The sequence below is a fragment of the Caenorhabditis briggsae genome (genome assembly GCF_000004555.2).
Source record: "Caenorhabditis briggsae complete genome, chrX, whole genome shotgun sequence".
Lineage (NCBI taxonomy): Eukaryota > Metazoa > Nematoda > Chromadorea > Rhabditida > Rhabditidae > Caenorhabditis > Caenorhabditis briggsae.
In genome coordinates this window covers 19,552,266-19,578,647 of record NC_013491.2, presented here as the reverse complement: position 1 = coordinate 19,578,647, position 26,382 = coordinate 19,552,266, and the positions used below count along the sequence as shown (strand labels likewise).

At 36.8% G+C, this 26,382-nt stretch overlaps 4 protein-coding genes and 1 non-coding gene across 5 annotated transcripts; 1 reads left to right on the top strand and 4 right to left on the bottom strand.

Moving 5' to 3' along the window:
• Nucleotides 1-2,905: 2,905 nt before the first annotated feature.
• Nucleotides 2,906-3,233, bottom strand: CBG07371 (the record flags this gene model as incomplete). Its single annotated transcript, XM_002645661.1, has 2 exons — nucleotides 2,906-3,031; nucleotides 3,075-3,233. 2 exons carry the CDS (start codon nucleotides 3,231-3,233, stop codon nucleotides 2,906-2,908), a joined length of 285 nt encoding a protein of 94 aa, XP_002645707.1.
• A 3,451-nt stretch (nucleotides 3,234-6,684) lies between these two features.
• On the top strand, nucleotides 6,685-7,666 carry CBG07372 (the record flags this gene model as incomplete). Its single annotated transcript, XM_002645662.2, has 5 exons — nucleotides 6,685-6,762; nucleotides 6,811-6,945; nucleotides 6,991-7,198; nucleotides 7,247-7,389; nucleotides 7,439-7,666. 5 exons carry the CDS (start codon nucleotides 6,685-6,687, stop codon nucleotides 7,664-7,666), a joined length of 792 nt encoding a protein of 263 aa, XP_002645708.2.
• A 1,476-nt stretch (nucleotides 7,667-9,142) lies between these two features.
• Nucleotides 9,143-13,055, bottom strand: CBG07373 (the record flags this gene model as incomplete). The annotated part of the gene is made up of 4 exons (XM_045240610.1): nucleotides 9,143-10,827; nucleotides 10,875-11,309; nucleotides 12,434-12,672; nucleotides 12,724-13,055. 4 exons carry the CDS (start codon nucleotides 13,053-13,055, stop codon nucleotides 9,143-9,145), a joined length of 2,691 nt encoding a protein of 896 aa, XP_045093546.1.
• A 2,385-nt stretch (nucleotides 13,056-15,440) lies between these two features.
• CBG07374 lies at nucleotides 15,441-16,782 on the bottom strand (the record flags this gene model as incomplete). The annotated part of the gene is made up of 4 exons (XM_045240609.1): nucleotides 15,441-15,858; nucleotides 16,078-16,331; nucleotides 16,385-16,499; nucleotides 16,724-16,782. 4 exons carry the CDS (start codon nucleotides 16,780-16,782, stop codon nucleotides 15,441-15,443), a joined length of 846 nt encoding a protein of 281 aa, XP_045093545.1.
• Nucleotides 16,783-22,000: 5,218 nt separating this feature from the next.
• CBG28792 lies at nucleotides 22,001-22,073 on the bottom strand. The gene has a single exon. It is a non-coding gene (tRNA).
• Between the last annotated feature and the right edge of the window lie 4,309 nt (nucleotides 22,074-26,382).

The window sequence follows — 26,382 nt, the reverse complement described above, 5'->3', positions numbered from 1 at the left end:
ACGAACATAATTTCTAACTCATTTGTTTAATTTGTAACACATTGATTTTATAAGTGACTGATAGTCCTGAATCAATAAATTATTATTATTATTCTCATACAACATTCTTCCCCTTCATTTCTGAAATGTAGTAGTCCAGCCAGAGCTCACGTGACTTACAGTAATCTCCGACTCTAATACTTTTTTATAACATTATTTTTTTGTTGTCTTTCACTTCTAAGCCAGTAAAGCGTGCACAGAATGAAATATAGTCGACACAGCATAATCTTTCCATGAAGACACATAAGCAGGAAATAGGTGGGTTTGTGGAATGTTGAGTTTATTTTTCGGCATTTCTTTGTGTTCTGTGTCCCACTAGGCTCATTTTCTCAAAAATTGGAATACCATTTTGTCTGTAAGTGTGTGATTCCGTTTCATCCTCTTGAAGGCATAGTTCTAAAATCTTCTTACTGACTGATTTTTGCTCACATTTCTTATTTTTCAACAAATTGATCTCGTTTTGCAGCTCATAGTTACTTTTTCTAATAGAAGATTACCCAAACCGTCACCTTTGAGCTCAATTATCTCGATTCCTGGAGAAGATATCAACAATTTGTCAACCGGCAAATTATTTACAATATATCACCAATATTTTAACTTTCGACAAGTTTTTGACATGTTCCACAGGAATCGAGATAATTGAAGTCAAAGTTTTGGAATTATTCTATTCAAGGAAATGCGGTATTTTGTCATGTTGAATTCGTAAAAAAAGTTGTCAACTACAAAAATGAGGTTCAAGTTTTGTTTATTTTGACCTGAAATTTTCAGACAAATCGAACAATTCTGTCATAATTTTGTAGGACATTAAAATTAACAAATTTTTACTATAAAAATTTGAAACATGTTTTTTTTTGTCTGGTAAAGACTAATCCTTGACAGAATCTTGAATTTTTCTTTGCAATGACGTTGATAATTAGGCAAAAATAGCATACTAAAAACCATGTACTTTCCCGGAAAATCATTTTTCACTGTTGTCCAGTGGAGCGCGCCCAGAACCAAACACTTTCGACGGCGTAAGCTTTCCAGCACTTCTTTCAATTCGCGGAGACACTAACTTTGTTTCGAAAGAGGTCTTTCCTCTAAACCACCTTGTATGATCAATTTATCAACCGGCACTTTTTCTCAAAGATTTTAGTGATCGTCTATCCACTTCAAGGTGATTGAAAAAAAAATTCGAGATTATTCTTTCAGCTTTAGTATGATCCTATATCATCCTCTTGGAGTTCTTCTGTAGGAGTGATACTTTAGACTTCCAGTTTTTTCTTTGGTTTTCAAAAAACTACTTTTGCTTGATACTTCCAAACATCAACTTTGTTTGAGATATAGAGATTTGGTGCTCTCAAATGCAAAAAACAGCGTTACAGGATTTTGATAGGTCACATTAGGTTTAAAAAATAAACGTTTTGAAGCAACATTTGGGACAGATACCGATAACCATTATTCTTTCCGCCCAGGACAATTGGAATCAATAAAAAATCGTATCCAAATTGTGAAAAGTAAACATTCCGGGTAACAGATGTGGCCTAGAAGACTTGCCCGTCGTGGTACATCTGAAACCCTCTTCGAATATCCGCCGCACTCTTAACAGACACCTGTTACTTGTGCTTCTTCTCTCTTTTCACATGACCCCATGTGTTCGTTGCAGATGTTCGTTGGCCCTGGCACCAAGACGCTCTCGTCCCGTCTTTGGGGACAAGCCGGCCAATCTCCGCCCCTCTAACAAAGAATAAAAGTTTTGTACTATTCATTCTCCTGAAAAGCTCATTTTGCGTTTTGGATTACGTCTATTTAGGGGTATGGTAGTTTAATGAGAGCCCACTCTTTTCAGAAATTCATCTTCCCATTTCAAGAAATTAAAAGCACCATCCTTTTTTTGTTTTTTTCCGTCTCTTCTGAGTGATGATGTTTTTTGTGCTACCGTATTCCTTGGGCGGTCCGACTCCCACCTCTCCAGTTGCTACCCGAACGGAGAAGCCACGCCCACTTTTTGTCATTTTTGAGCATTTTTTGAGAAGCAGCTCGTCATTCTTCGAGATGAAAAGTCGAACCGAGTTAGTTTTTATTTCGAATTTGGAAAAATCTCCTCTGGAACTCCTCTAGCTTGAAAAAAATAAGTTTTAAATATAGCATAATCTTTATTCATAACCTCATTTTTCCCTTCTAGTTACGCCCTCACTCTCGATTCGTATGCAAAAAAACAGTCAATCTCCTTCCACTCCTACTAACCCAATAGGGTCATGTAGTCCTCATTTTTCATCCATTCCACACTCATTTCCTTGGATTGCATGTGCTTCACTCTAACACATCTCATTTTATTTCAGGGTACTGCAGATTCCAAATTTGACAACTCATCCATCTACATCAACAAAAAGCAACATCAATCTCGTCAAGACTACCTTGAACCTCGGTGAGTAGAACACGTTTTTTTTCTAGAGACACAGAGCGTAACATAATAATAGGCCAGCTCCAAAACTAGCTACAGTTCTCTGAAATCTTAATTTTCAGAAGTTTGAAAATAGAGTCACAGTCAGCATCCGAAATCAATTAAGATAAATGCATTTAGTATTCTGATTCTCAAAACTGACCAAATGACCGCCCAAAAACTGAAAACTTGGCCTGTGCAAAAAGCCACTCCAGGATGTTGTTAAAGATAGTCTTTTTATGTTACACTTCATTATGATACATTGTGATACATCATGAAACAATTGGATGGGGGCAGACATGGGCGGAATGAAAATTTTGAAAATCCGGAATAAGGAATAAGGAAGAAGGAATGAAATTTAAAAATCAGGAATAAGGAATAAGGAATAAGGAATAACAATTTTAAAATCCGGAATAAGGAATAAGGAATAAGGAATGAAAAATTTTAAATCCGGAATAAGGAATAAGGAATAAGGAATAGAAAAAACACCCGGAATAAGGAATAAGGAATAAGGAATAAGGAATTTTTTTTCGCCAATTGTTTTTTTTTCGCCAATTGCATCATTTTTTTCTGAAATTTCCCGATTTCACGTTTTTAAATTGACAAAAAAAACCTTTTCATCTAATTTCGGAAGATATCTGCTCAAATGATAAGAAGCAGAATTCGTTCCACTCGTTTTTGTCCAAATAATTTTCGCGTCACATTCTTTACAAGTTGCCTCGTTTTCTGTTCTGACGAAGAATTCGTCAAACTTGCTCCGTTTTTTAGACATTTTTTCTGAAGTATTTAGTAATTGTAAAAACCAAATTTATTTCGAAAAAACACTGAGAAAAACGCATAACTTTTCCAAGATTTCCAAAAAAAAAATTTTCGAAAAACGGTGCAAAGGTGCTCCGTTGAGCAAAATTTTACGCGGCAATTTAGAGCGTTCAAATTTTTTTTCCCAGTTTTGAGATTTTTTTCTGATTTTTGATAGAAAAATTTTTAAATTTTTGAAGAGGAATAACAAAAAAAATCAGGAATAAGGAATAAGGAATAAGGAATGAAAAATTTAAAATCCCGAATAAGGAATAAGGAATAAGGAATAGAAAAAACACCCGGAATAAGGAATAAGGAATAAGGAATTCCGCTCATGTCTGGATGGGGGACACGTGGCACCGATTTTGAGAGAACTTTCAATTCAGAAAACATAAAGCTGAAAAGGGAACGTCAACACTCTGTAAACCCAGATACTTATTAAAACCTTAGGATAGGTTAACAATAGCATAAAATTTTAGAATCCGCTTGCCAGTTTCAGCCGAGTTATGTCAGTTTTAGTGCAAAAAAAGCGATTTTTTAAAGATTTTCAACTTCTAAAGCGTTTTAGAACTTGAAATTGTTTGTGTTCTACTTAGAATTGAGCACAATTTTATATTTCAAACTTTCTCTAGAAAAAAAAACCATTTATTTGTCATTTTTCCAGCACTTGGACATATTCGAAATTTAGACAAAAAATTGAGAAAGTGTCTAACATGAGATATGTAGTTTCATCAAATTCTGAGTACAACACACAACATTTCATGTTCTAAAACGTCTCACATTCAGAAGTTGAAAGTCTCAGAAAATCGCTGCGATTCCACTGAAAACGCGATTTTCGGTACTGAGTCTAACTGAAGTAACACGGCTGGAGCTGGCCAGCGGATTCTAAAATTTTCAGACGTATTTAGATAGGCTTAACCTATCCCGAAATTTTCATCAAAATCTGGGTTCCGAAGAGTTGAGTTACTGTATCTATTTCCTGGGGGGGACACCATTTTCTGTCAATTCACAGTCAACATTTTTTGAAAATGGGGACACTTTAGTATCATTCATATTGTTTTTCATGGGTACAAGTGATTATTTTTAAAATCTATCAAATTTTAGCTTTGCTTCACTTCAATTCTCCGGGAGAAACTCTCGTAGAAAAATACGTTCTAAATCTAAGCCCACTCAAAATGCATAATCATAAAAAACCAAAATTCCGTGATACTGTAGCTGTATAGATATTTCACTAATTATATTCTAGACAATATTTTGAAATGGCGCCTCGCCATTTTCCGTTTTTCAATTATTCAAGAATTAGATATGTAGGATTTGTGTTCTTTACGGAATTTTCAATTTCCCAAATCTTGAAATGGATTAGTGCTTTTTGACCTTAAGAAGAATGAAAAGCAAAATCTAGTTTAGAACCAAACATATCTTTATATTATTTTTCTCTTTCTTTTGCTCGCAAAAATAAAAAACGAGGGGAAATTCCCCTCTGACTTCCGTTTGTTATTACTCTTCGTTCAGGTCTATTTGGTGCTGAGAGGATGCTCCCCTGCTCTTCTCCAGTAAGTTGTAGCAAATATAAATAGCTGTTTGATTTTGGTTTTTTTTTAGTTTGAAGTTTTCTTTTTTATTTCATGTGTGGAACTATGTGTTTTGTAGTTTTTACGTTTTGCATAGTAGTTTGAAAGCTTCAAAATTCAAAGTACTAGTTTTCGAGACTTGTTACTACTAGCAACATGTCAAGGTGCATCAAACGTGAGAGGTACACTAAGGCTCAGTGAATCCAACACATCACTTCTCGAACAAAATTTTGTTTAACTGTTTTGTTTTTAGTTTTTTCTGAAAAGTTGAAAAATTTTGCATTTTCATCAAAACCAGAACAACCCGACTTTGCATATTTTCAACTAGTCGGGCCAGGTTTTTTAGTACCTTTACGCTGTATTTTAATAAAATTTTTGGGTCTATAAACAGTGTCAGAAAATACAGTACCGGTCAATAAGATATACAACAACGTATTTTTGAGTTGATTTTTTTCATTTGGTCCATAAAGTCTGAAGCTCGGCCGTCAATTTTTCATTTTTTATGAAAACATTGAAGGGTGTCAAACAGAGCGACATTGAAAACTTTAAATTCACATGATTTTTGAAATCCCTAGTTTTTCGGCTATTTGCCGATTTCGGAAAGATACCTGTTTTTTTTTCATGTTTTCAGTACAAAAGCTAACCAAAAATGGTTGTTTTTCAGTAATCGGCAAATAGCTGAAAAACTATAGGTTTTCAAAAAATTTGCTGAATCTAAAGTTTTGTATCTAGTTCTTTTTTACACACTGCAAATTTTTCAAAGTAATCGAAAAATTGACAATCAAACCCAGACTTCTGAAAATGGTAAGAATGACCAAAAATCAACTAAAAATGCGGTTTTTTCTGTTGGAATCAGTAATTATTTCAAGCTTATTTTCCCGAGCAAAAACTTCCTGATCTTAAGCAGTTACTGTAGTACTCATATCCGCAGCCAAATGTCGTACAATTCATACCCTTTTCAATTTTTGAAATGCTATTTTCTTTAGTCATGACATTTTACATCAATTTGAAATGCAAGGCTTTCATAGCTTTACGAATTGATATTCAATAAAAAATTCGATACAGTATACAGTAGTCTTCAAAACCCCAAATGTTTGAAAACTCTTGTCCCATAAAAAGCGGAAAAAATATTCCAAAAAAATCTGTTCTCCAAATACATTAGACTGATGTCCTTTTTAGCATCAACTCATTTTTTTCAACTATCCACTTTCGAACTCATTTATCCTGAGTGCCCACGCATTTTATTGCCGTTTTCTCATCATGAGTTACGGTGGTTTAATGGCTGTACAGCTCCTACGCAATTCCCACGAAACGAGACTACTCCCATTTTTTCGTGATTTTAAGACTTATTTAAAAATTGGAGTTAGATGATTTTCGGAATTTCAGTCAATTCTTTTTTTTCAAATTAGATTTCTAAAAAATACCACAAAACCTGGGATAGAAGGGACCTCACACTGTCAATACGGGGCTAACTATATGCAAGATATCAAAAGTGTTTCAACGAACAAGAGGGTAATTACGACATTCGGAACATTTAATCAGTTGATGACGTTTTGATATCTTTGACAGGAAGTCAGATAATTTTGTCTAAATTGGAAAGTAGGGGGCCCTTCTATTACAGGTTTTACTATATTCGACAACTGATGATTTCTTTGAAAAATTAATAACGTTAGCAAATGCACAGATGTTGCAAACTCATCGCAGGCGTTTTCTTATGACTTGAATTTTATATTCCTCCCTCTGAAAGCAAGATGTTCTTACTGAATACACATCACAGAATTATGAATGCACTTTCTTGATTATTCCTCATATAAGTACACAGATTTCCTGAAAAAGTTTCAGCAAGAGAAGGAGATGCCGGTAGAGCGTGTTCCGACGCCATGCCCGACGATTCGGAAAATGACTCCTGCAGCCGAATATCATGAGTATGCAGTAAGTTTGTCTGTCCATCATTTAAACTAACATTTTTTCAACTTACAGACAAAGTTCCTCAGAGATTTCACAAACTATATGGTTAAAGAAAAAATGTGCATGAAGCTTCTCATGTTTGTCTATGCAACAATAATGTACTCGCTTGTCTTCTTCATTGAAGGAGACTCTTTCAAGATCCAAATGGTATGTTGGCTTCAAATCAGCTTTTAAACTATAACTTTATTTTAGGATGGAGTTCAAATCTGCTCCTCCATCGTCCTTACCGAAATGGCATTGGGAGCTTCTTTGACAATATCCACTTATGCCCTTTTGTACAAACGTGCGGTGGCAATGGCTCCACTCCTCTTCTTTCAGTCTGTCGTGTTAATGTACGGATTCTCTCACTACTTGGTTCCATTTCTCGATATGCAATATCGCGTAGCTTTGATGATTTTCGGTATACCCTCTAATTCGAAACGTTATGCATAGACTTGTTTTTCTTCAGAGGAGGATAACACTACCGGAACAGTCTTGTGGACCTGCTTCAGACTTTTAGTTCTTTTCATCAGCCGTATCTTCCCACTCATCATTCAACTTGGCTTTACGATTTTCACCATCAAGATCATTTTCTGTCTTATGCTTGTTGAGGTGAGTCTCACTTTCTAGAAACTCCTGGATATTATTGGAATTCATTCAGAACGTCGAATCCCGCATCTACCTTCCATACCACCGATCCACCGTCCCAATGAACTCCCGTGTCTGGTCCTCAATCCGTCGTAAGATCTCGGTTCGCCAATTTCAAGACAGCTCGACCCAAACTCTAGCTGGAGCTCTCACTGACCCAGAATTGGTTTCTGAGATGTCGGCTAAATTTAAGGGGGTCCGGTTTCCCCAGGCCCTGGTCCACCAGGAGGACCTTTGTTAATTTTGGAATGCCTCTTTTGTCCAAGGAATTGATGTTGCTGCTTTTTCCTGCTTTTCTTCATTTTGCGCACATTGAATGTACATAATTGCAAGCAGATTATAGAATTTTGAGCCTAAAATCTCATCATTCTGATAAAAATTTCGAATGATGATATTCTTTTCTTCCAATTTCTTAATATGTTTGCACAGTCCCCTTCTTGCATTGCCTTGTACAAGCTTGCCTTCTACGGTATTTGTTTTTTTTCTTCTAACTATAATAATATTTTTCTAACTATATAAATATTTTTCTAACTATAATAATTTTTGCATCTCTCCGGTTTCTGTCCCTATTTTCTCTCTAATCAACTCTGTATTTATTTTGTATTTTTTTTCAACCGGACCTTTTTCTCATGTACCTGCTCTTTTCTTATCTCTTTTCTTCGGTTTCGCCGTTTCGATCTTCAAATAACATTTGAAAACTCAGTCTCATGTATTTTACCCTGCTTTTCTCGTTTTCGCCAAACCGCCTTACCCCATGATTCCTGGACTCCTTTTTTTCCGATTGTTCTGTTTCATGTGGTATCAACCTAACCATTGCTTTGATCTGTTGAGTTGGTTTTGCAGAAATGTGAATAAATCTTGTTGCACCAAAGCTGACGTTTTTATCTATCGACTTTATTGAACGCTGCAAGCTCGATTCACATAATGAACAGGTGATTTCTCAGGAGAGGTAGAGATCTGAATACATAAAACGAGAGAGCAACAAAATATAAAGTGGATCTAAGCTTTCCGAGGGAGTAAATAAAAGGAGAAATCGTGATATGATTTTGGGACGATGAAAGAATGGAAGGTTACACATCATATTTACGAAAGTTTCAAAGGGGACGCGTTTACCAAAGTTTCAGATAAAGGACAAATAATTTAAAGGAACGGAGATTCAAGAAAGGGAAGAAAAGCACAAATTGTACTTGCTCGGAGACTTGAAAAAGGAGTGCAGGAACTATGAACATGAGAAAGGGAGGAAAATGAGATTCTTAAGTTTTTGGTTTAGATCTTATTGGGGAAATTGAAGGCTCTTCTGAAAATAATCCAAAAGAAAAGTGGTAAGGGAAGAGGAAACAAAAAAAAGAAAATGATAAAAAAGAAAAATGGAAGGGAAAAAAAAAATACAAAAGCATATATTGCACACTTTGCCGGCCACATGGAAGAGGGTTAGATGATGAAGAAGATTTGAAGATTCTGAAAAAAAACACATTTTGTTTAATTTGATTTGAATGGTTGGTTCCCTGGTTTTTTGAGCAGCTAGCCTGCCTAAAAAGAACAATCGTGCTGTGACAGGTCAAGCAAAAAACGATCAGCTTGCGTTCTTTATCCCTCTTCTTTTTGTCTACCGTCTCCTATACAATTAACCTTGACTCGCACTAATTGGTATGGTGTATTACCCCCAGACAGATTATCGCCGGTTCAATGGCCGCGGGTTAGACTGGCAAACTCACTATTACTGGGCAATTATCATGCCGGCGGTGGAGTTGAAGAACTTGATGGCACCTAGGGCGCAGCCGTACTCTCCACAGTCTTCGTTCTTGATGATATCGACGGTGATACGTCCTTTGGCGTTCTTGGAGCGGATGGTGAAATAAAGTGAGTCGATTTTAGTAGTACAGTTCTCAGCTTTGACTTTCAATTCATCGAGAAGTCCTACATCGAGCTTGAGATATCCGGTAGTCATTGGCGCTTCAAATATGCTTGTTTCAGAAGATTTGATAGATGGGCACATGGTGAGAAGAAGGTTGACTTTGGAGGTATGAGCGTTGGTAAGGCGAACTCCAATTCCATGGTCCATAGTTCCAAGTGGGATGGAAACTGTGTATGAGGACTTTTCTAAAAATATAAATTTTGAGGAAAACGAAATTTGATACAAAATTCTCAAGAAAGCCGTTTTGAAAACAGATAAGATCGTTCTAAAACCGTTCTTCTTGTGAAGTTCTATTTTACCATTTGCCGAGTAGGTTCCTCCATTGTTTGGTACTGCTTGACGGAAGTTGTTGATCCTCAGAGTTATAACATCATCAAGAGTTGGGTCCGAAATGTGAACATAAAGTCCATACTTTGCGGTGTTGGTACATTGCTCAGACTTGGTCAGACGATACAAATTAGTGAGATCTCGGTACCGAAAAGTTTTCTTTCCTCCTGTGATGTTGAAAGAGACTCCACGATATTTGTGATGTTGGCACTTGGAGAAAGTGATGGTTGTGGTGTCGTTACGGTTGAACTCAATGTCAAGGGTCTTGTAGATGTTATAGAAGGCTTCGTGGAGAAGGACATTGATGTCGACCTCAAGCGGCTGAATTCCCATCGGATCCTTTGGAATGATCTCAAATGGGCGGAATGGTGAGGAAGCGATGTTCTCTGGAGGCAAATTCTCGAATGGAATATTATTCGGGTGAGTTTCGTAGCTTTGCTCCGACAATACCAATCCGAACGTTCCAGCGGTGGGTCCATTGTGTGTTTCGAAATGGATGTAAGCCTCTTCCTGTGAAATGTCTTCCATCTCGCTGCACTTTTCTGATGATAAAAGTCTGGTGATCCTTTTCATAGTCATCAAATGCAATGCCGTCTCCCCAGGTTTCACGTTTCCAGCGATAATTTCTCTTCTGGAGTGTCTACACTTGCTGATCAAAATCGCGATTGGGCGGTTGCTGCGGAGTGAGATCACAATTTTGCGATTCAATTGAGCAGCTGAAAATGTCTTATTTGAAGTTATCCATGTTAAATTTCTCTGTCTATTACCTTCATCAAACATTGCACCCAGATTCATTTGCTTCGTGATCAAGCTATCGTTGGCAATAGCAAAAGACACCCTTGGGAAGCTCGACTCCGCTCTTGGAAATCTATCTTCACTCGTTTCAATCAAACTGAAGCATACTTTTCCCACGGCTGCTTCTTCGTCAGTGATGACGTGCAGGTACAATGCATCATCTTCATCAGAGGTGTCACAGGGTCGTCTCATTGACAATGACATGTATTCTAAGAGATCGGTGTGGTTCACAGAGAAGTAATTGGAAGTCGAGTTTTTGGCAATCACAATTCCACCTCTCTCCGGAGTCTTGCATCGCGTCAATAAAAGAGTGACTGGTCCGGTTGTGGTAATGTTGACAGCAAGCTCAACCCCTTGATGCTTGACTGGAAATTATGAATTATGGATCTTGAAGAAAAATGGATAGCCTTACCAACAGTAGCCTGGTCAATATATTCCTTGATATCAGCCGAGAAAAGCACCGCAGAATCATTTTTCAAATCAAAATAAAAGTTGATTCCTTCAAGAGTGGTTCCACTGTTAGGAAGAAGTCGTTTAAATGGCTTGTTGGCGTCGTCAATTTCTCCCTTTTCCAAATATCTCTGGCATCCATAGATATTAAGAAGTCCAATGATTGGTTCCATCCCATAAGTCTCAATCTCAATGCTCCACTGATCTTTACCGCTTTTCACTGGGGCGTGAAGCATCTTGGCGAGCAATGCCTTCTCGTAATTAGAGAAACTGTACACGAGATCACTATTCAAGACGACAGTGATATTTTGATGGACTTGGCTCTTGGAGAGAGTTAGCCTCAATAGACTGTCTCCACTGTACTTGAAGCACATTGTCTGGCGGAAGTCGACAACAGCTGAATTTTATTTAGTTGTTATTCGGATATGGATACCAAATCATTTGCATTAGAGGATCAATAAAAACTACCGTAAAAACTCTATTAGATAGACACTCCTAACTGAATGCCAGCCTCTAATACAGTGCCATCCTAGAGCACCTAAGAACAATATAGTGCCAACCTCTAATATAACGCCACTGCTGATTTGAAGTCACTGTGTTAAAAAGTGAAGAATAACAAAAATAATCATTTTCTGGTTTCTAGCTTTTTTTCACGATTCAAAGAGGAACTGCATTTGTCGAAAATGTTTCAGGATGATATCAGACTCCGAAAGTTAGGCAGGCTCTAGAAAAAAGTAGAAAAACTAAGAAAAACTTGAAAATCATTTTATGAAAGAGTTGAAAATAGAGTATTTCTGTGATGAGTTCCCGTTAAAAATGCCTCCGAACAATAAAGTGACAGCCTTTAATTAAATGTTACCCTTAATACAGTGGATTTTAAAAAAATTTCATGACAGTTTTCATAATTATCGTGACAACACCTCATCTAATTTGAATGTCAACGGAAAATGTACTTCTGATTCGAATGGGGATTATTTGTATATCTAATGAGGGAGACAATATTGAAATATTAAAGTGCACATTTTATTCAGAAGTGCTGGGAAATTTCAGGATTAGATGAAAATTCGCTCAACCTAAGACAGATTATGTTCAACGGGTAAAAGTGCTCTTTTGATAAGTGCATTATATTTCTTCTTGTGTTGACCGCACGGGAAATGCAAATTTTTGTCTAGATATTATATAAGAATCAAGGTAAATTTTGATATTCTGATTTAAAACTTCATTGAGCATTTTCCAAAAATTGAAATTCAATAAAAACTTACTATGAGACTGAACTTATGTTGTTTGATCCTTTCAATATAAACTACCTTAAACACTCTTATAAATTGCCACCCAAAGCGTTAGCTGCTCTGAACCCATATATCTCAATTCCTGAAAAAGATATCAACAGGCAGTCAACAGACAAAATGTTCATCATAATATTAAATATATTTTGTCAGTGGACAACTTTTTGATATCTCTCACAGGAATTGAGATATATGAGCTTACAGTAGTTACGTTATGTATTCCAACATGACTAACCTGCATGAATAGTGTGATCCATTGAAATTGGGTGTCTCTCAACCTTTCCTGACTCATGTCTGAACCGAATCGATGTTCTACGATCATTCCAGGTTTTGGTTGTTGGCTTGCAATAGGGGTCCAGCCGGAAGAAGAATCCTTGATGTGGGAGTGGGAACTGAGTGATTGTGCATGTACATTGGAACAGTGTCATAGAACCTTTGAATGTCTTTTCACCGCCAAGGAGCTTGATTTGCAAACTGGAAAAGAGAGCAATAATTACCTGAAACCAATTGATTTTCTAAACTCACTGTGTGGCATTACAATAGTCGTCTTTTCCGTATTCTAGGGACTGTTGGATAATAGAACGATTCAAAGGAACAATCATTGTATCAAGAAATCCAAGAGATACATATTTTCCGCATCCACCGATTCTGACCTCGGTTGGTCGCGCTACAGTTAGATTCATGCATACCGTTGGCTCTCCGCTTCCGAAAAGAGCATAGATAGTTTCCAAAGGGTATTTATAAGTAGCTGGGGCATCTGGTGACAACTCGAAGTGCTCTCGGTCGGTTATTCTAAAAGAACAACCGAAACCGATCAGCCATAAGGCGAGCACTAAAGAGAGCCACACAGATGCCATCGGAAGCTATGAATGCCAAACTGCTTCCCAGTCGTTGTTGGTGAAGGGGGCGGAGCCTGGACGACCACGCCCATACGGATTTTCTGGGGGCACGAGAGAGAGAGAGAGAGGGAGACGGAGAGAGTGAGAGGAAAAGGCGGAGTTCTGTGTGAGTGTGAATGCCTTTTGAAAGAGAAAAAGCCAAGGCTGATAGGAAAAGCTAATGAGCATTCACTCTGGAAATTGAGACGTGAGCAATGGGAGTATATGAACAGAACTTTCTAGAACATAAAACATGGGAACAAGAGGATTAGCAATACTTCGTATGACTTTCATCGAAGTGTATAGCTTGGGTGTGTGAGTCAGTTGATAGAAACATTCATTTAGCAGACACATCTGAACCGTTGAAGCTCTGAAAGTATTTTACAAGAATCAAAATTAGTTATTGGTAGAGTTTGGTGTTCCAAATGAAACTCAGAAATGGTTTGGCTGCATTACAACCTTGAAATAGATAAAAACAAGAGTACGATTCACCTAGCCACAAATATCCATAATAGTTCACTCTAATTTTATTTGCATTTGAATTTCCCGCCGTGATCCCCACCCTGAGAGGTTTATGACGGCAGTGTAGATATGCCACAGTGTAAATTCTCTCCGTCTAGACTTTTTGTGTACGAGGGGTTGCAAAGAAGCATGAAACCCAGAGAAGAAAATTGCGAGGCGGCGAGAGAATGAGACTAAAGTCCAAACATCTTTTGCCCCTGACGATTTAACTGCGTGGAAATTGATTTTTTCCATCATTACAAGGGCGCTTCAACACCTTGTAAATCCAAATTCTAATGGAAAAGTCAGGAAATGGTAAAGATAACCTAACTAGATTTCAGAACATTTTCTTCTTTCTATTTTCCAGATTTATTCGAAAATAGCTGAAATATGAAATATCATTTAGTTCTGAGTAGAAAAAAAAAACAACTTTTATGTTCTGAAATGTTCTAGAAATTGAGAAAATCGTGTTTGAAAATTGCAATTTTGCTCTGAAATGGCGATGTTTCCTACTGAAATTGAAACAACTCGGCTGAAACTGGCAAGCGGATTTTAAAATTCCGAGGTATCTAGATAGGGTATTCTCAACCTCTCCTGAAAATTTTAAAAATAAAAATCTGTGTTAACAAGATGATGAAGTTTTCTTGCTAGTTAATTAAAGTTTCGAACGAAACCAGTAATTTAGCGTGAGTTTGAGTGAACCCCGGGCAAAGTTCGCTATCATCAAAGTTCCGATTTCAAAAATTTTGACAAGTGTACTCAAATAGTGCATAGTATTAATGACACAATCCTAATGATAATCAGATTCAAACGCATTTTTCACTATACACTTTCAACGAAACCAACGTTTTTCATGGTCTTATCTCATTTCGACGAGAAGGCAAAAACGATCTTTCTCCTGTCCGACACACTGGGCGTTTATAATATTTCTTATCAGTTTCTTCCTTTTGTTTGAGTGGCAATGAACAGACAGTTTGAAAACGGCATGTTCTTTGGGTAGAGTGATCGCAAGTTGGATGATGAAACTTGGTGAACAGCAAACACCAGACGAGAAATTGAAAAACGGATTTTCGAAATAATTATCTGAATGTGTAGGTTTCAAAATGTCTCATTCTCTTTCAATCTTGACGTGGTTAGTTTTAAGAGGAGTGCAATTTATTAATGTTTTTCTAGGCAGCCCATTTACCCCAGGTAGTGTATGATCCCAATGAGTTTTAGAGCATTTTGAGCATTCATCCTTCCGTAAAACTATTCACATCCATTCGGTACTCTTTTTTCCATCACTATTGTACTCTATTTCTTTTTGATCCTCAAGCGATGGACAAAGAGCTCTCCATTTACCCATCCGGCAACCGTTTTCAAATTGTCCCTCATAGTCGGAGACACAAAAAGCGCACACTGTCCTTCACATTATGTGAATGAAAATGTACTATACCGTAGAGGACATAAAATGGCATTGACATAAAATTGACGTTCGGCATGATCTTGGAATTTTTCGAAACGAAAAAAAATGAAAAAAACGCGTCAAATAAAACGAACATTTGTTTTTTTTATCTGCCTCCTTAAATATGAATCAGGTTACGAAGTTGGCAAACTTTTTATTAAGCATTGTAGTTAATGTTACTCGTTGAGCTTGCACTCAGATAAGAATAAAGTTCCCGCCGGGGGGGGGGGGGGGGGGTTAAGGGAAGTTCCTGCCGCAGGGTAGCGGCAGGGACTTTTTTTAGTTTGCCGGCATGGACTTTCATGCCGGCAGGTAAATGCTTTCTGTTCTTTCCCCCTTCCTCTTCCAGGGCTTTTTTCATGAAAATCAAATGAGAATATTAACAAAATATAAGTTTTTATTATCAAAAGAAATTATTCTTATCTAACAACACTGGGGGAGTAACGAATGGGGCAGAAATAAGTGTTTCCATCAAACTGGATTGATAGGAAAGTAGATAAAACATCAGAAGTGGGGATCAATGTGAGACCAACTAGGTTAGTGCATTTAACTATAAGAGAGTCACAATTATTGTCAGCAAAAAGTTTAGTTGACCTAGCCAAACGTTGCGTGTTCCGAGCTAATTTTGAAAAATCAAGTCTTAGAGCAGCTGCTGATCCATATTCTTCTATGAGCACGTAGACCTGGCCTCCTCGAATCATGAATAAGCATACAGATCCGAATCCTCTAGTATTTCTCCTTTTTCGAAATGTCATCAAATGCATTTGACTCTTCTGCGGACCCGGATGCGAAGATGATGTAGACTGGAACGGCTGATTTCGCACAAGAGCTCGATAACTGGAAAAAGATTCCAAAGTCAATGAACAAAAAATTCAGTGGTAAACATACTAAATTAACGATGAATCTTTGATGAATTCGTTCCATTCGGGGCTCCGCATTCGAATTTCTGTTGCTGACCACTCCCACTTTGAACAAACTTTCATGGTTTCAGCGATCGCGTACGTCTTTGAAAACCTGTATCACTATGAGTTATATGATTAATCATCTATCTTCAACCTAGGAACTCCGTTCTTCAACGACATGAGTTCGGATACGATTCCATTTGTTGAGACGTTGGATTTCAGGGATGAAAACCTAGTCCTTCTTTTGCTAGTCCTGTAAACAAAGTAATTTTTATAGATATTCTGAACCTTTCGAGACATACTTATAATTTCGTGTGTCACATCCGCTGGCAGCTCCTCATATCCACTCTTTGTGTTGCGAGATGTCCGGATTGTAAACTTTCTGATGTTCTCCGGTGGTGAAGTTATCTGGAAGCATATGAATTTTTGGTTGTTTTAAACATAAACCAGAAATAACTCACATTTATCAGAATATGAGTCATGAAAGATTTGACAATCTTCTTGGCATTTTTCTCTTTTACCATGTATCCTTGAATCCATTCGCCGGAGACCTTTAAAATGTTCTCATTAATCTTTCTGTTTTTTTTTTTGCAATTTTACTCGAAAATTGACATCATTTAGTTTCCAAGAGCCGATCTGGAATAAATAATTTAAAATCCTGAATTCTCTATATTGTTTTGTTCACCGGTGAGGGTAGTTGTGAGGGTATTTCCAGATTTGTTGAGGGTAGTTCCCGATTTGTCGTTTTTCGAATGAGATCCTGTAAAGTTTTTTTAACTGATAAATTATGGTATAAATACCTGTTGGAGGACACAGATCCATTGTTGCAGAAACGACCGCGAGGTGTTTGAGGAGTCATTTTGGGATATTCTGAAAAATATAAAGAAATTTGCAATGTCGGAGCAATACTTTTTCTTTTCAGAATGTACACAGTGTCGGAACAAATAATTTTATATACCTCGTAAAAGTAATTTAGTAAAATAATAGACATAATCAATTTTAGCTTTAAAACAAAATAATAAAATATGCAAATTAAAATCCCGGCGAGCGGAGTGTCGTTTAGCCCGCCGGCAGGTACTTTCTCCTGCCAGAACTTCAATAGCCTGCCGGCATCCTTCTCAACCCCCCGGCAGGAACTTTGTTCTTTTCTGAACAGGTATTCTTCTTGATGACATGACGGGTCCCGCCATTTGGTCATCAAAAAGATTTCTGACTAAAAAAGTGAACAATTTAAGGTTAAAGTGATAAAGATTCGCATTGAACCCAGAACGTTCCATCTTTCTGCGTGATCTTTCTCGAACAAAAAGTGCATTGTTATTTCTGACTTCTGCCGTTAAAGTGCACCGTTTAATCATATGTGCACAGATTATACGACTATACATTTCACAATCTCAATTAATCTCAGAGCTGAAAAGATACGATTTATCGTGAAGTACATGAGGCTCATGAACAATATCAAAATCTCTTGTAGTTAGGAATACTGAACCTCAAGTGTTTGTTCCCTTTTCCACAATTATCAATGCACTTTGATAGGAGTTCTATTCTGATAGTGGCTTAGAATGGGAAAATATAAGTTCAGTCGAAATTCGAAGAATTTGAAAAACGATGAAGACGAAAATGCAAAACAGTCCAAAGAAATAGGCTGCAAAGAATTAATTTTAAAAAATCTATAAACTTTGAAAACACTTGGAGTTTAAAAGCACTAGACGACAATTTCGCTATTGCTCCGACATTTTTGAATAAGCTTTCGGCCGCTGGGTTCATAGTTGCCGGACAAGAAACCACCAAATTTTCAACTTTGAAATTATCCTAGTTCCTGAGAAAGATAGAAGGCCACCTAAACCGTCAACTGTAAGCTCATATATCTCAGTTCCTGTAGCAGATATTAAAAAGTAATTGACTGATGTAATATTTTTGATATTGCGGTGAACATTTTGCCAGTCGATCAGTTTTTAGTACCTTTCACAACAACTGAAACATAGAGGCTCAAAGTTTGAAAGTTTGGGGACGTTCTGATAGAGTGCTCACGGTATACGAAAATTGAATCCGAAAATAATTTGATTAGTAAAAGAGGCCAGCTAGAAATCGTCTACAAATCCCAATTAATAGTTTTGAAACATCATTTCAAAACTTCTTCTACAAAGTTAATTTCTCTCCTCACATTCATGCCAAGAGTTTTCTTTCTCATCATTCAACTAACTACGAAATGACTGAAAACCTTAAACCTGATGTTTCAGTTCAGTTTCAATAAAACATGAATGGAAAAGTGGAAGTTCGAACCGTTTTTTTTTCATTCGAACAGAAGCCAAATCCATCCCAAAAGCCTTCATTTCGTAGGCCTCTCAACCTGTCCTCCACCAGTCTGACTGTCTTTCCGACTCATTCATTTTGACCTTCAGACGCTTCTCCAAACGTCGGCGCTCCAACAAGTTTTTACCTCTCTCTTAGTTCTGCCAACTATTTTTTCGTTCTCAATGCACTTTGAAATCACCAATTTTTCACTTTCCACCGATAGAAATGTCATTCTGCACTCACACACGATACGACGACCACCCGTACAGAAAACCTTGAATGGAAACGAACAGGTTCATATTGGGTCAGTTGAAAAATTGGTGTTTTTCACCACCAGAACTACATAAGTGTAAAAGTCAGAAACAGTCTAAATCAGATCCGTGCCATTGTAACAGAAATTTTTGATTCTACTGACATGAAAGAGAAATGTGAGACAGCCATGGAAAATTAAGAAAGTTCGTGAAAAATGTAAAAAAAAATTATTTCTGATATCCGTGATCCGTCATAGGAATGTGCTGAACAGAACATGAAATTTCAGAAATAAAAAATCCTGATTTGTTTTTAACTTGCTCACAATTTTTTAAAATAAGATTAGATGCCAAACTTTCCTTTTTTCAGGAACTGAAATGTTATAACCCACACGCTGTTTCAAACAATTAGAATACTGAAGTTTTCAAAACACTGAAAATGATCGTTTTCACACCTGAAATTGATCGTTTTCAGCTCCATTTTCAAAAACTACGTACGTTATTGAAATTTTTGAATTTTCGGGTTCTTTTTAAAATAGTCCAGTCCGGATACATATTTATTCAGAAAGTGCAATCATCTGAAATTTTCAGTTCTAAAGGATTAACAATTTAATTGCCATTTCACTTCCTCGTTTGTCATTGAATTATTCAAAACTGAGAAGATCAAACACTCAATGGTTCCGGGAATATTCAAAATGGGAATGCACTTTGAATTGAGCTTGAAATAATTCCGGGTTTTTTTTTTTGGATTCATTTAGATCACGGAATTCTAAAACTAGAATTGAAAGATCTTTGAGATTTTAAGAATATCGAGGAGATAACTAGAAACAACACACTCCAGCAGTCGATCCAGGAATTCAAATTCTTCGTAAGATTCAATACAAGAAACATGGGAAGAATTGCCTGTTTGAATAGTCCGACTATTCTCAAAGTGCAAATCTGTCACTGTCCTGTAGTGTGCAAATGCCTGTCATCAATTTCCTTCCACACATTTGCACCTCATTGTGCGGTCCCCAGAAAACGGTCGGTGTCTGTGGCACACATCGACCTGGCACTGTTTAATGACCCATTGTTTGCAAGCGGGACATTTGCCGATTGTATGACCCGCCGCCCAAAATCAATGGTTTTCAAAAGGACAGCCGTCTGTCAAAAAAACCCTTGAAAGCGGGCGGGGGATCAAGCAACCGAAATTATACTCACTAGGTGGTCGTGAAATCGTTTTTTTGAAAGCGACGTTACCCTTTTTTATTACCCAGCAGAAGGTGGTCTGCCGATCCACAGTCGTTTCAAATGAAATATTTTCTTTCGTGTTCAACATTTTTAGCTAAAGAGGACTTTTTAAAAGTGCACTCGAATTTGTGTTGGATATCGGAAAAGTGCAAAAAACGGCTATGAAGCAGGAGGAGATTAGACACGGCTACGTACAAACGCGGCCGTTTGGTTTTCGATCGAAGAGGGGTTTGAAAAGACCGAAATAGCTCATGCTATTCACTGGATGCATAAGACACAAGTGAGAAGCAGGCTCACGCTAATGCACTTTACAGAAAAGAAACATACTCAAAGTAGGTTTTGGCAAAATGAAAAGAGGGATTTAAAAAAGTGGAAAGAGAATGAATACGGCGCGCCATGGCACGAGAAGAAGCAGGGCGAGGGAGCCTGGGAACGGAAAAAAATCTAATAGAAGGGAATTTATCGTTGCAGACATTTTCTCAACAAGTTATCTTCCATACAAATAAAACGCTAAACGCGTAGGTACAGCTCGTTGTCACTCTGTCCGCTTTTGAAAAACTTGAAAAATAAATCTAAATTGACGTGACCCTTTATTAAGAAGTGAGGAGCGAAGCGACAAACTAGTAAATACTTTGCTGGTTCCAAAATAAAATTTTCGAAATTTTTTAGTTTCAGAAATTTCGAAAAACTCAATGTTGGAACTTTCGGAACGTCTGAAATTCAAATACTTTCGAATTTGTTTTAGTATTTCAAATTTTGCTTCAAAAGATGTCAGCTAAAAACAAAAGAATTATTAATATCGGGAATAATCTCTCGATATACCAGTAATCCGAGAACTTACTGAGCAGAATGTTTGGTCATTCGCACACTATTGGATACGAAATCACATACAGACTGTACTGAAACCGTGAAGGTCTCCGAAAACCACAACAAACCATAATATTTAATCCTTTTACCGGAATTTTCACAATTTTTGAAAGCGCTAATTCAAATTTATTAATAAAGAATACCTGAAAAAACTGTATTTTCTCTAATGAAAGCATACCCACACTATTAACTTTGTAATCAATTATATCGATTTCTGAGAGAGACATCAAAACTGTGTAAACTTTCAAAATATGGGTGATATTATGATAAATAATTTGTCAGTTGACAATTTTTTACATCTGTTACCGAAATCAAGATAATTGAGCTCAACGTTGACATTTTGGGTGCGATTTTATGAAGGGAGATACAGTATTAAGCAAAATGTTAATAAGGAGATAAAACAGTGTCCTATTCACAAAAAAAAATGCAAAAAATTCATGTTCTGATTGGGGGAGACAACTGTACACTGAAGATATCTCAGTGGGCGGTTGAAACTAGAAACCAAAGCAAAAGGTGAGGATCTCCAGATCAAATGGTCAATTTTTTGGGTGAATAAAACACGGAATACAAAAACAATGTAAGACAGTAGAACAGGATACAAAGCTACAATCGTTAACAAACGAAACAAAACAAAAAACAAGATAATCTGAGATTTGGACAAAAGTTAGTTCATTAGTAAATCTCCAGGGGGGAGCGGGAGTGTGATAAATTATTTCAGAAGTTGCTTGGATCATATAAGTGACTTGATCGATTAAACACTGAAAAAATATACTGAAAAAATGATTGCAATGCTCTGTCCATTTATAGATTTCCCTGAAATCAGTTATGAAAAATTATTCAGTCCCTCACATCAGACTAATTGTCATTTCAAGTTTTTTTTCCGCCTCATACGATGAAAAGCTTCTCAAAGCTTACCGTAGTCCTCAAAGAATCAATTTCCCTCCATTTCTTTCTCGTTTAGTTTTCTAATTTCAATGTTTTTAGAGATCTCTCAATTTTAATCAGCACCAATGTGAAAAAGTAGGTCCCATGCTTCTGAACCAATCATTGTAGATCGGTGATTTTCCGAACTCCCAACTTGAATCGTTTTTCAAGAACACCAGTATGTTAGCCGTGTTTGCGGCAAGATTGTCTGATTTAGATTTCCAAATAAAAAAAAGAAGTCTGATTTAGATTTCCAAATTTAGACATACAATTTACGAATTATCAAACATCTTACGACAGTTCGATTTTGTTTCGACAGATTTTCCTTTTTGGAAAGCGCAATGACATGCCAAAAAGGAAAAAAAAAGAAACCGCTTCATTCATTTATTATACAAATGATGATATTCCAGTCTTTACCAGAAAAAAATGTTGTTGTGTTTAATGTGTTCTCTTCAATATTTTTTTCCTTTCAAACTATATAATTCCTTTCATTAAAAAAAAAAAACAAAAAACATCAGCCCAATGCGGGGCTCGAACCCGCGACAACCAGATTAAGAGTCTGGTGCTCTACCGACTGAGCTAACCGGGCGGCGATAGAAACATAGGCGCAACTTTGTTTTATACCCGCCAATTTTATCTCTGTCACGTCTGAATCTATCTCTTTTAGTTGCTATTTCTTTCTCGCTTGCCACATTTTATCTCTTTTTCTTTTGTTTCGATGTCCTCTTTTTTGTTTCTTTTCGTTTTGGATGAAGAAAAATTTAGATTTCTTTGCATTTACATGTATCTCTTGAAACGAAAAAGAATAGTCTAATTATCTAAAAACCAGTTCAGCGAACGAACGTTAGAAATTAATTATATCTGTTCTCTGTGTACGACCTTGAGTCCTTCAAAAATTGAAAGGAATATTGTGTTTCCTCTTGGTATTTTTCTGGCGATTTTTTCCTCTTTTTTCGAAAAAGTGAATTGGTCTAAATACTTAAAATAAAACATCCCTCTTCAGCCGTATACTCTTTTTTCCGCTAACCGCTTTTCAAATCACTTGGCAATTACCGATTCTTGTGGTGTCATTAAACTGAATATTATGGTGGATGCGGCTGTTTTCCGATGGCTATTCCATCGTCACCAACCCCCCGAAATTCGTCACTTCATTTCGATTTATGAGTCGTTTCGATTTTGATTGCAAGTATCCTTCTATTTTGATCTGAAGAGGTGACATCGTCATTACTGTGGTGATATCATAGAAACAAAAGTTCTAAAAAGGAAAATATTTGACCTCTGGGCTTTTAAAGTTATCTTTTCTCCATTTACTGCATTTTTTCATTTATATCGCTCCCTTTTTATGCTATTTTCTTTTTTTCTTGACAAATGAGTAACACGGAACCCAATTATTTACCAACGAGCACTGAAAAGAGGTGAAAAATTGCTCGATGTGATCAATGAGTACACATTCGAACAAAGATCATTTGCTCAGTTTTTTTTCTTATGATTTGACGTATTTGAAATTAAACAATAACTGAAGTTTCTTTTTTCGCGCGATTCTTGGCCAGGATTCTAGGAAATTGTAGTCAAAAACGAAAAATTCTCGATTTTCCTAACTTCAAAATCAGACATCTCTTGTTGTATTTATGATTTTAAAAACGCAGAAAATTATTTTTCACACTTTTCCCAAAAAACTAAACAAACTCTCATATGAAAAACGTTTTGGTTTTTGTCTTCTTCAGAAGCTTGCCCTCAGCTTCCGATATTTATCGCCACAGGATTTATTTTTAGCACCTGGGACACAATTTTTGTGGGTGTGTCAAGAGTTATTTCTTACTATGTTGGAACTTTTTGTCTGTACTAGGAACACAAAATGGGGTTTACCCTCCCGTTCAATAAGAAATACACGTTTTCCGATTTTTTGGCCATTTTGACCATTTTCAGGAGATTGAAGCTTGGCTGTCGAGTTTGTAAAGGTGTAAAATATGCCTAGACAATGCATTCATAAAATTTTTTTAAAATTCCTAGTTCTTCAAATATTTTCCGATTTCCAAAATACGACCTTTTTTGCACATTTCGTACTGAAAACGTGAGAAAAATAGGCATCCGAAAATGAAGATTCTAAAAAGCAATAGATTTTGAAATTTCAGATTTTGTAATTTTAAATATATAGAATTTTCGGAATTTTTGAAATTCTGATATTTTGATGTTTTCAAATTTTGTATGTAAAATCTAAAATTCTGAAATTTTGGAAATTGAGGACTTTAAAAGTTTTAGATTCTGAAATTTTAAAATTAAAATATTTTTCGATTCTGAAATTTTAAAATTAAAATATTTTTCGATTCTGAAATTTCGCAAGTCTGATGATCTGAAATTCCAAAAAATCTAGAATTCTGAAATTTCAAAACTGAAAAAGTGAGAAAAATAGGTGTCATTCAGAAGCTGGAGAATAGCTGAAAAACTAGGAATTTTCAAAGAGTTCTGTAAATGCGAAGTTTTTGATTAAGATCTGTTTTACACCCTCCACAGTTTTCAAATTGATCCGACACTTGAAAGTTAAGCTCCCGACCCACGAAAATTGTCAAAATTTTCGAAAATCAATTGAAAAACACGTTTCTGTATGTTTTATTGACCAGAACTATATGTTTTCTACTTGGCAACTCATCAATTACTTTTTACCTCAATTCGGCACAGTTTGAGTGCAAAAATAGAAAAATAGAGATACAAATATTTGTGGGGTTATTAAAATTTTTCTCGTGGGGGCGGTAGTAAGCCGACGGGTGAGTAAACTCGTGTGCCCATAGGATTAGGTGGGCTCCTGTCGTCGTTTTTGCAAGAGTTTTCGGCGGCGACGGCGGTCCCCTTCGCGTCCCGTGAAGGAAGACACTATTGTTGGCTAATGGATTAAAATTTAGGGCTGGCGAGAGGAAAGAGGCGGCAAAGCATTTTCCACCCCAACTTTTCTATTGTTACTTTGACTACAAAGTTCACACAGATTCCAGCTGAATTTCCTATAGTTTTCGATCGCTTAGAAATATATTCATAAACAGATTTTTCTGTCTCACGCTGTTCGCGTCCTCCTTTCTTGTGTAAAACGCGGCACGGCACACGCAAAATGGGAAGTTGCCAAATCTCGTTTTGAAAATTGGATTACATACTTCGGGCCATCGCAAAATTTTTCTTTTTTTTTGAGAATTTTCACCCACAGCACTTTGGTTTTATTGGATTTATGCAGGTTGCGTAGAAAGGGCGGTTTTGGTTGGCAACCTAAAAGTTCCAACCTTTCTCTTTTCGCATTTTTTTTGTTTCAACCTCCTTCGTTTCAAAATCGACGACGACCAGGGCTATTATTAGAGGAAAAGACCTTGTAAAACCTTGAAGTGAAAGTGTCAGTATTGTGTGTGTGTGTGTGTACCAAAACAAAAAATCTTATCATTTTAACTACACAGCTTATCCCTTAATTCGAAAGGTTGTGTGCATTTCATTGTGTTCTATGATCAGGATTTATTGTTTTCTTCTACTATCATGAACATGCTTTTTTTCCAACCAGTTTGAGGATCTTCCCAGGTACCGTAGTCCTTGATTCTACCTTTACTCAACACTCTCATCTGGTGGCGCCTGTTTGGATCCAGAATTAATATGTGTGTACGAGTCCTCTCGATGTGGAGCAGCTGCTCTCATTGACTTTCACTTTTTGAGAACACCATGCAGCTAAATTCGCTCTTCTCTTTTCCCTCCCACCACCCTCACCAAATCGTTCTTTGCATGAACAGCCTGGTGGTGTGTTTACGGCAGTCCCTCCTATATTAATACTTGCCTTCTTCTACTACTCGAATACCCTTTTCACTGCTCATGTTCGCGCTTCAATGTCCATTGATTTTACCTTTGTGAAAAACCAATGATTTGTTCAATTTCAACCGGTCAAAGAAAGATCAAATTTGAGAGAGGGGGGGGGGGGCAGAAACATTGTAGATGGATGGTTGATCTATGTGGAGACATTGGGTTTGATACGTGTCGTTGCCCTTCTCTACCACTGCGTCTCCGCGCCTTTTATCTGTTTTCTGAACTTTACATCTCTTTTAGAAGTTGTTGTTCTATGCCTATTTTAGCGTACGCCTTCTACATTTGGCAGAAGTCATTTAGACCCCTCGTGGTGGGTATCTTTTAGGATACACCACTTTCCGTTTCCGATGGATTTCAAGAGATCTATTCTCATTAGTCATCACTGATATCTGAGGTTACTGTAGCTCTGAATGCACAGTACCGATCAATAAAAAAATTATTAGAAAATCGTATTTTTCAGTTGATTTTCGGCAATTTTGACCATTTTCAGGGATCCGAAATACAGGTCTCAATTGTCGGATCACTGTGAAAACGTTGGAGGGTGTAAAACAGACGTGAACTGAAAATATCGCATATACATAATTTTTGAGAATTCCTAGTTTTTCAACTATTTGTCAATTTCTAGGAGACACCCTTTTTGGCCGGATTTTGTACAGAAAATGTGAAAAACAGGCGTCTTTCAAAAATCGGCAAATAACTGAAAATTAGGAATTATCTAAAAATTCTGTGAATGCAAAGTTGTCAATCTAGATTTTTTTAAACCATCTGAAATTTTGAAAGTGACTCCAGACTCCTGAAAATGGTCGAAATGAAAACTACTGTAACTCGCTGTTTCTGGTGATTGTTACCTAGATTCAGAGCTACCGTAATCTCTAGACATTGATGACTAATAAGAACACATATTTCCACTTTACACCGTCGAGAAAAAGAACTCTATCATCCCATGCCAAGTTGTTTCATCTTCCATTCGTCCGCCCTCTCTCGTTTCAATCACTTGTACAATCACAGAAAATTCCAGTTGTTTTTTTTTGTCTCTCTTATCTTCTTATCATCACAAGATATCTTCATCCGCC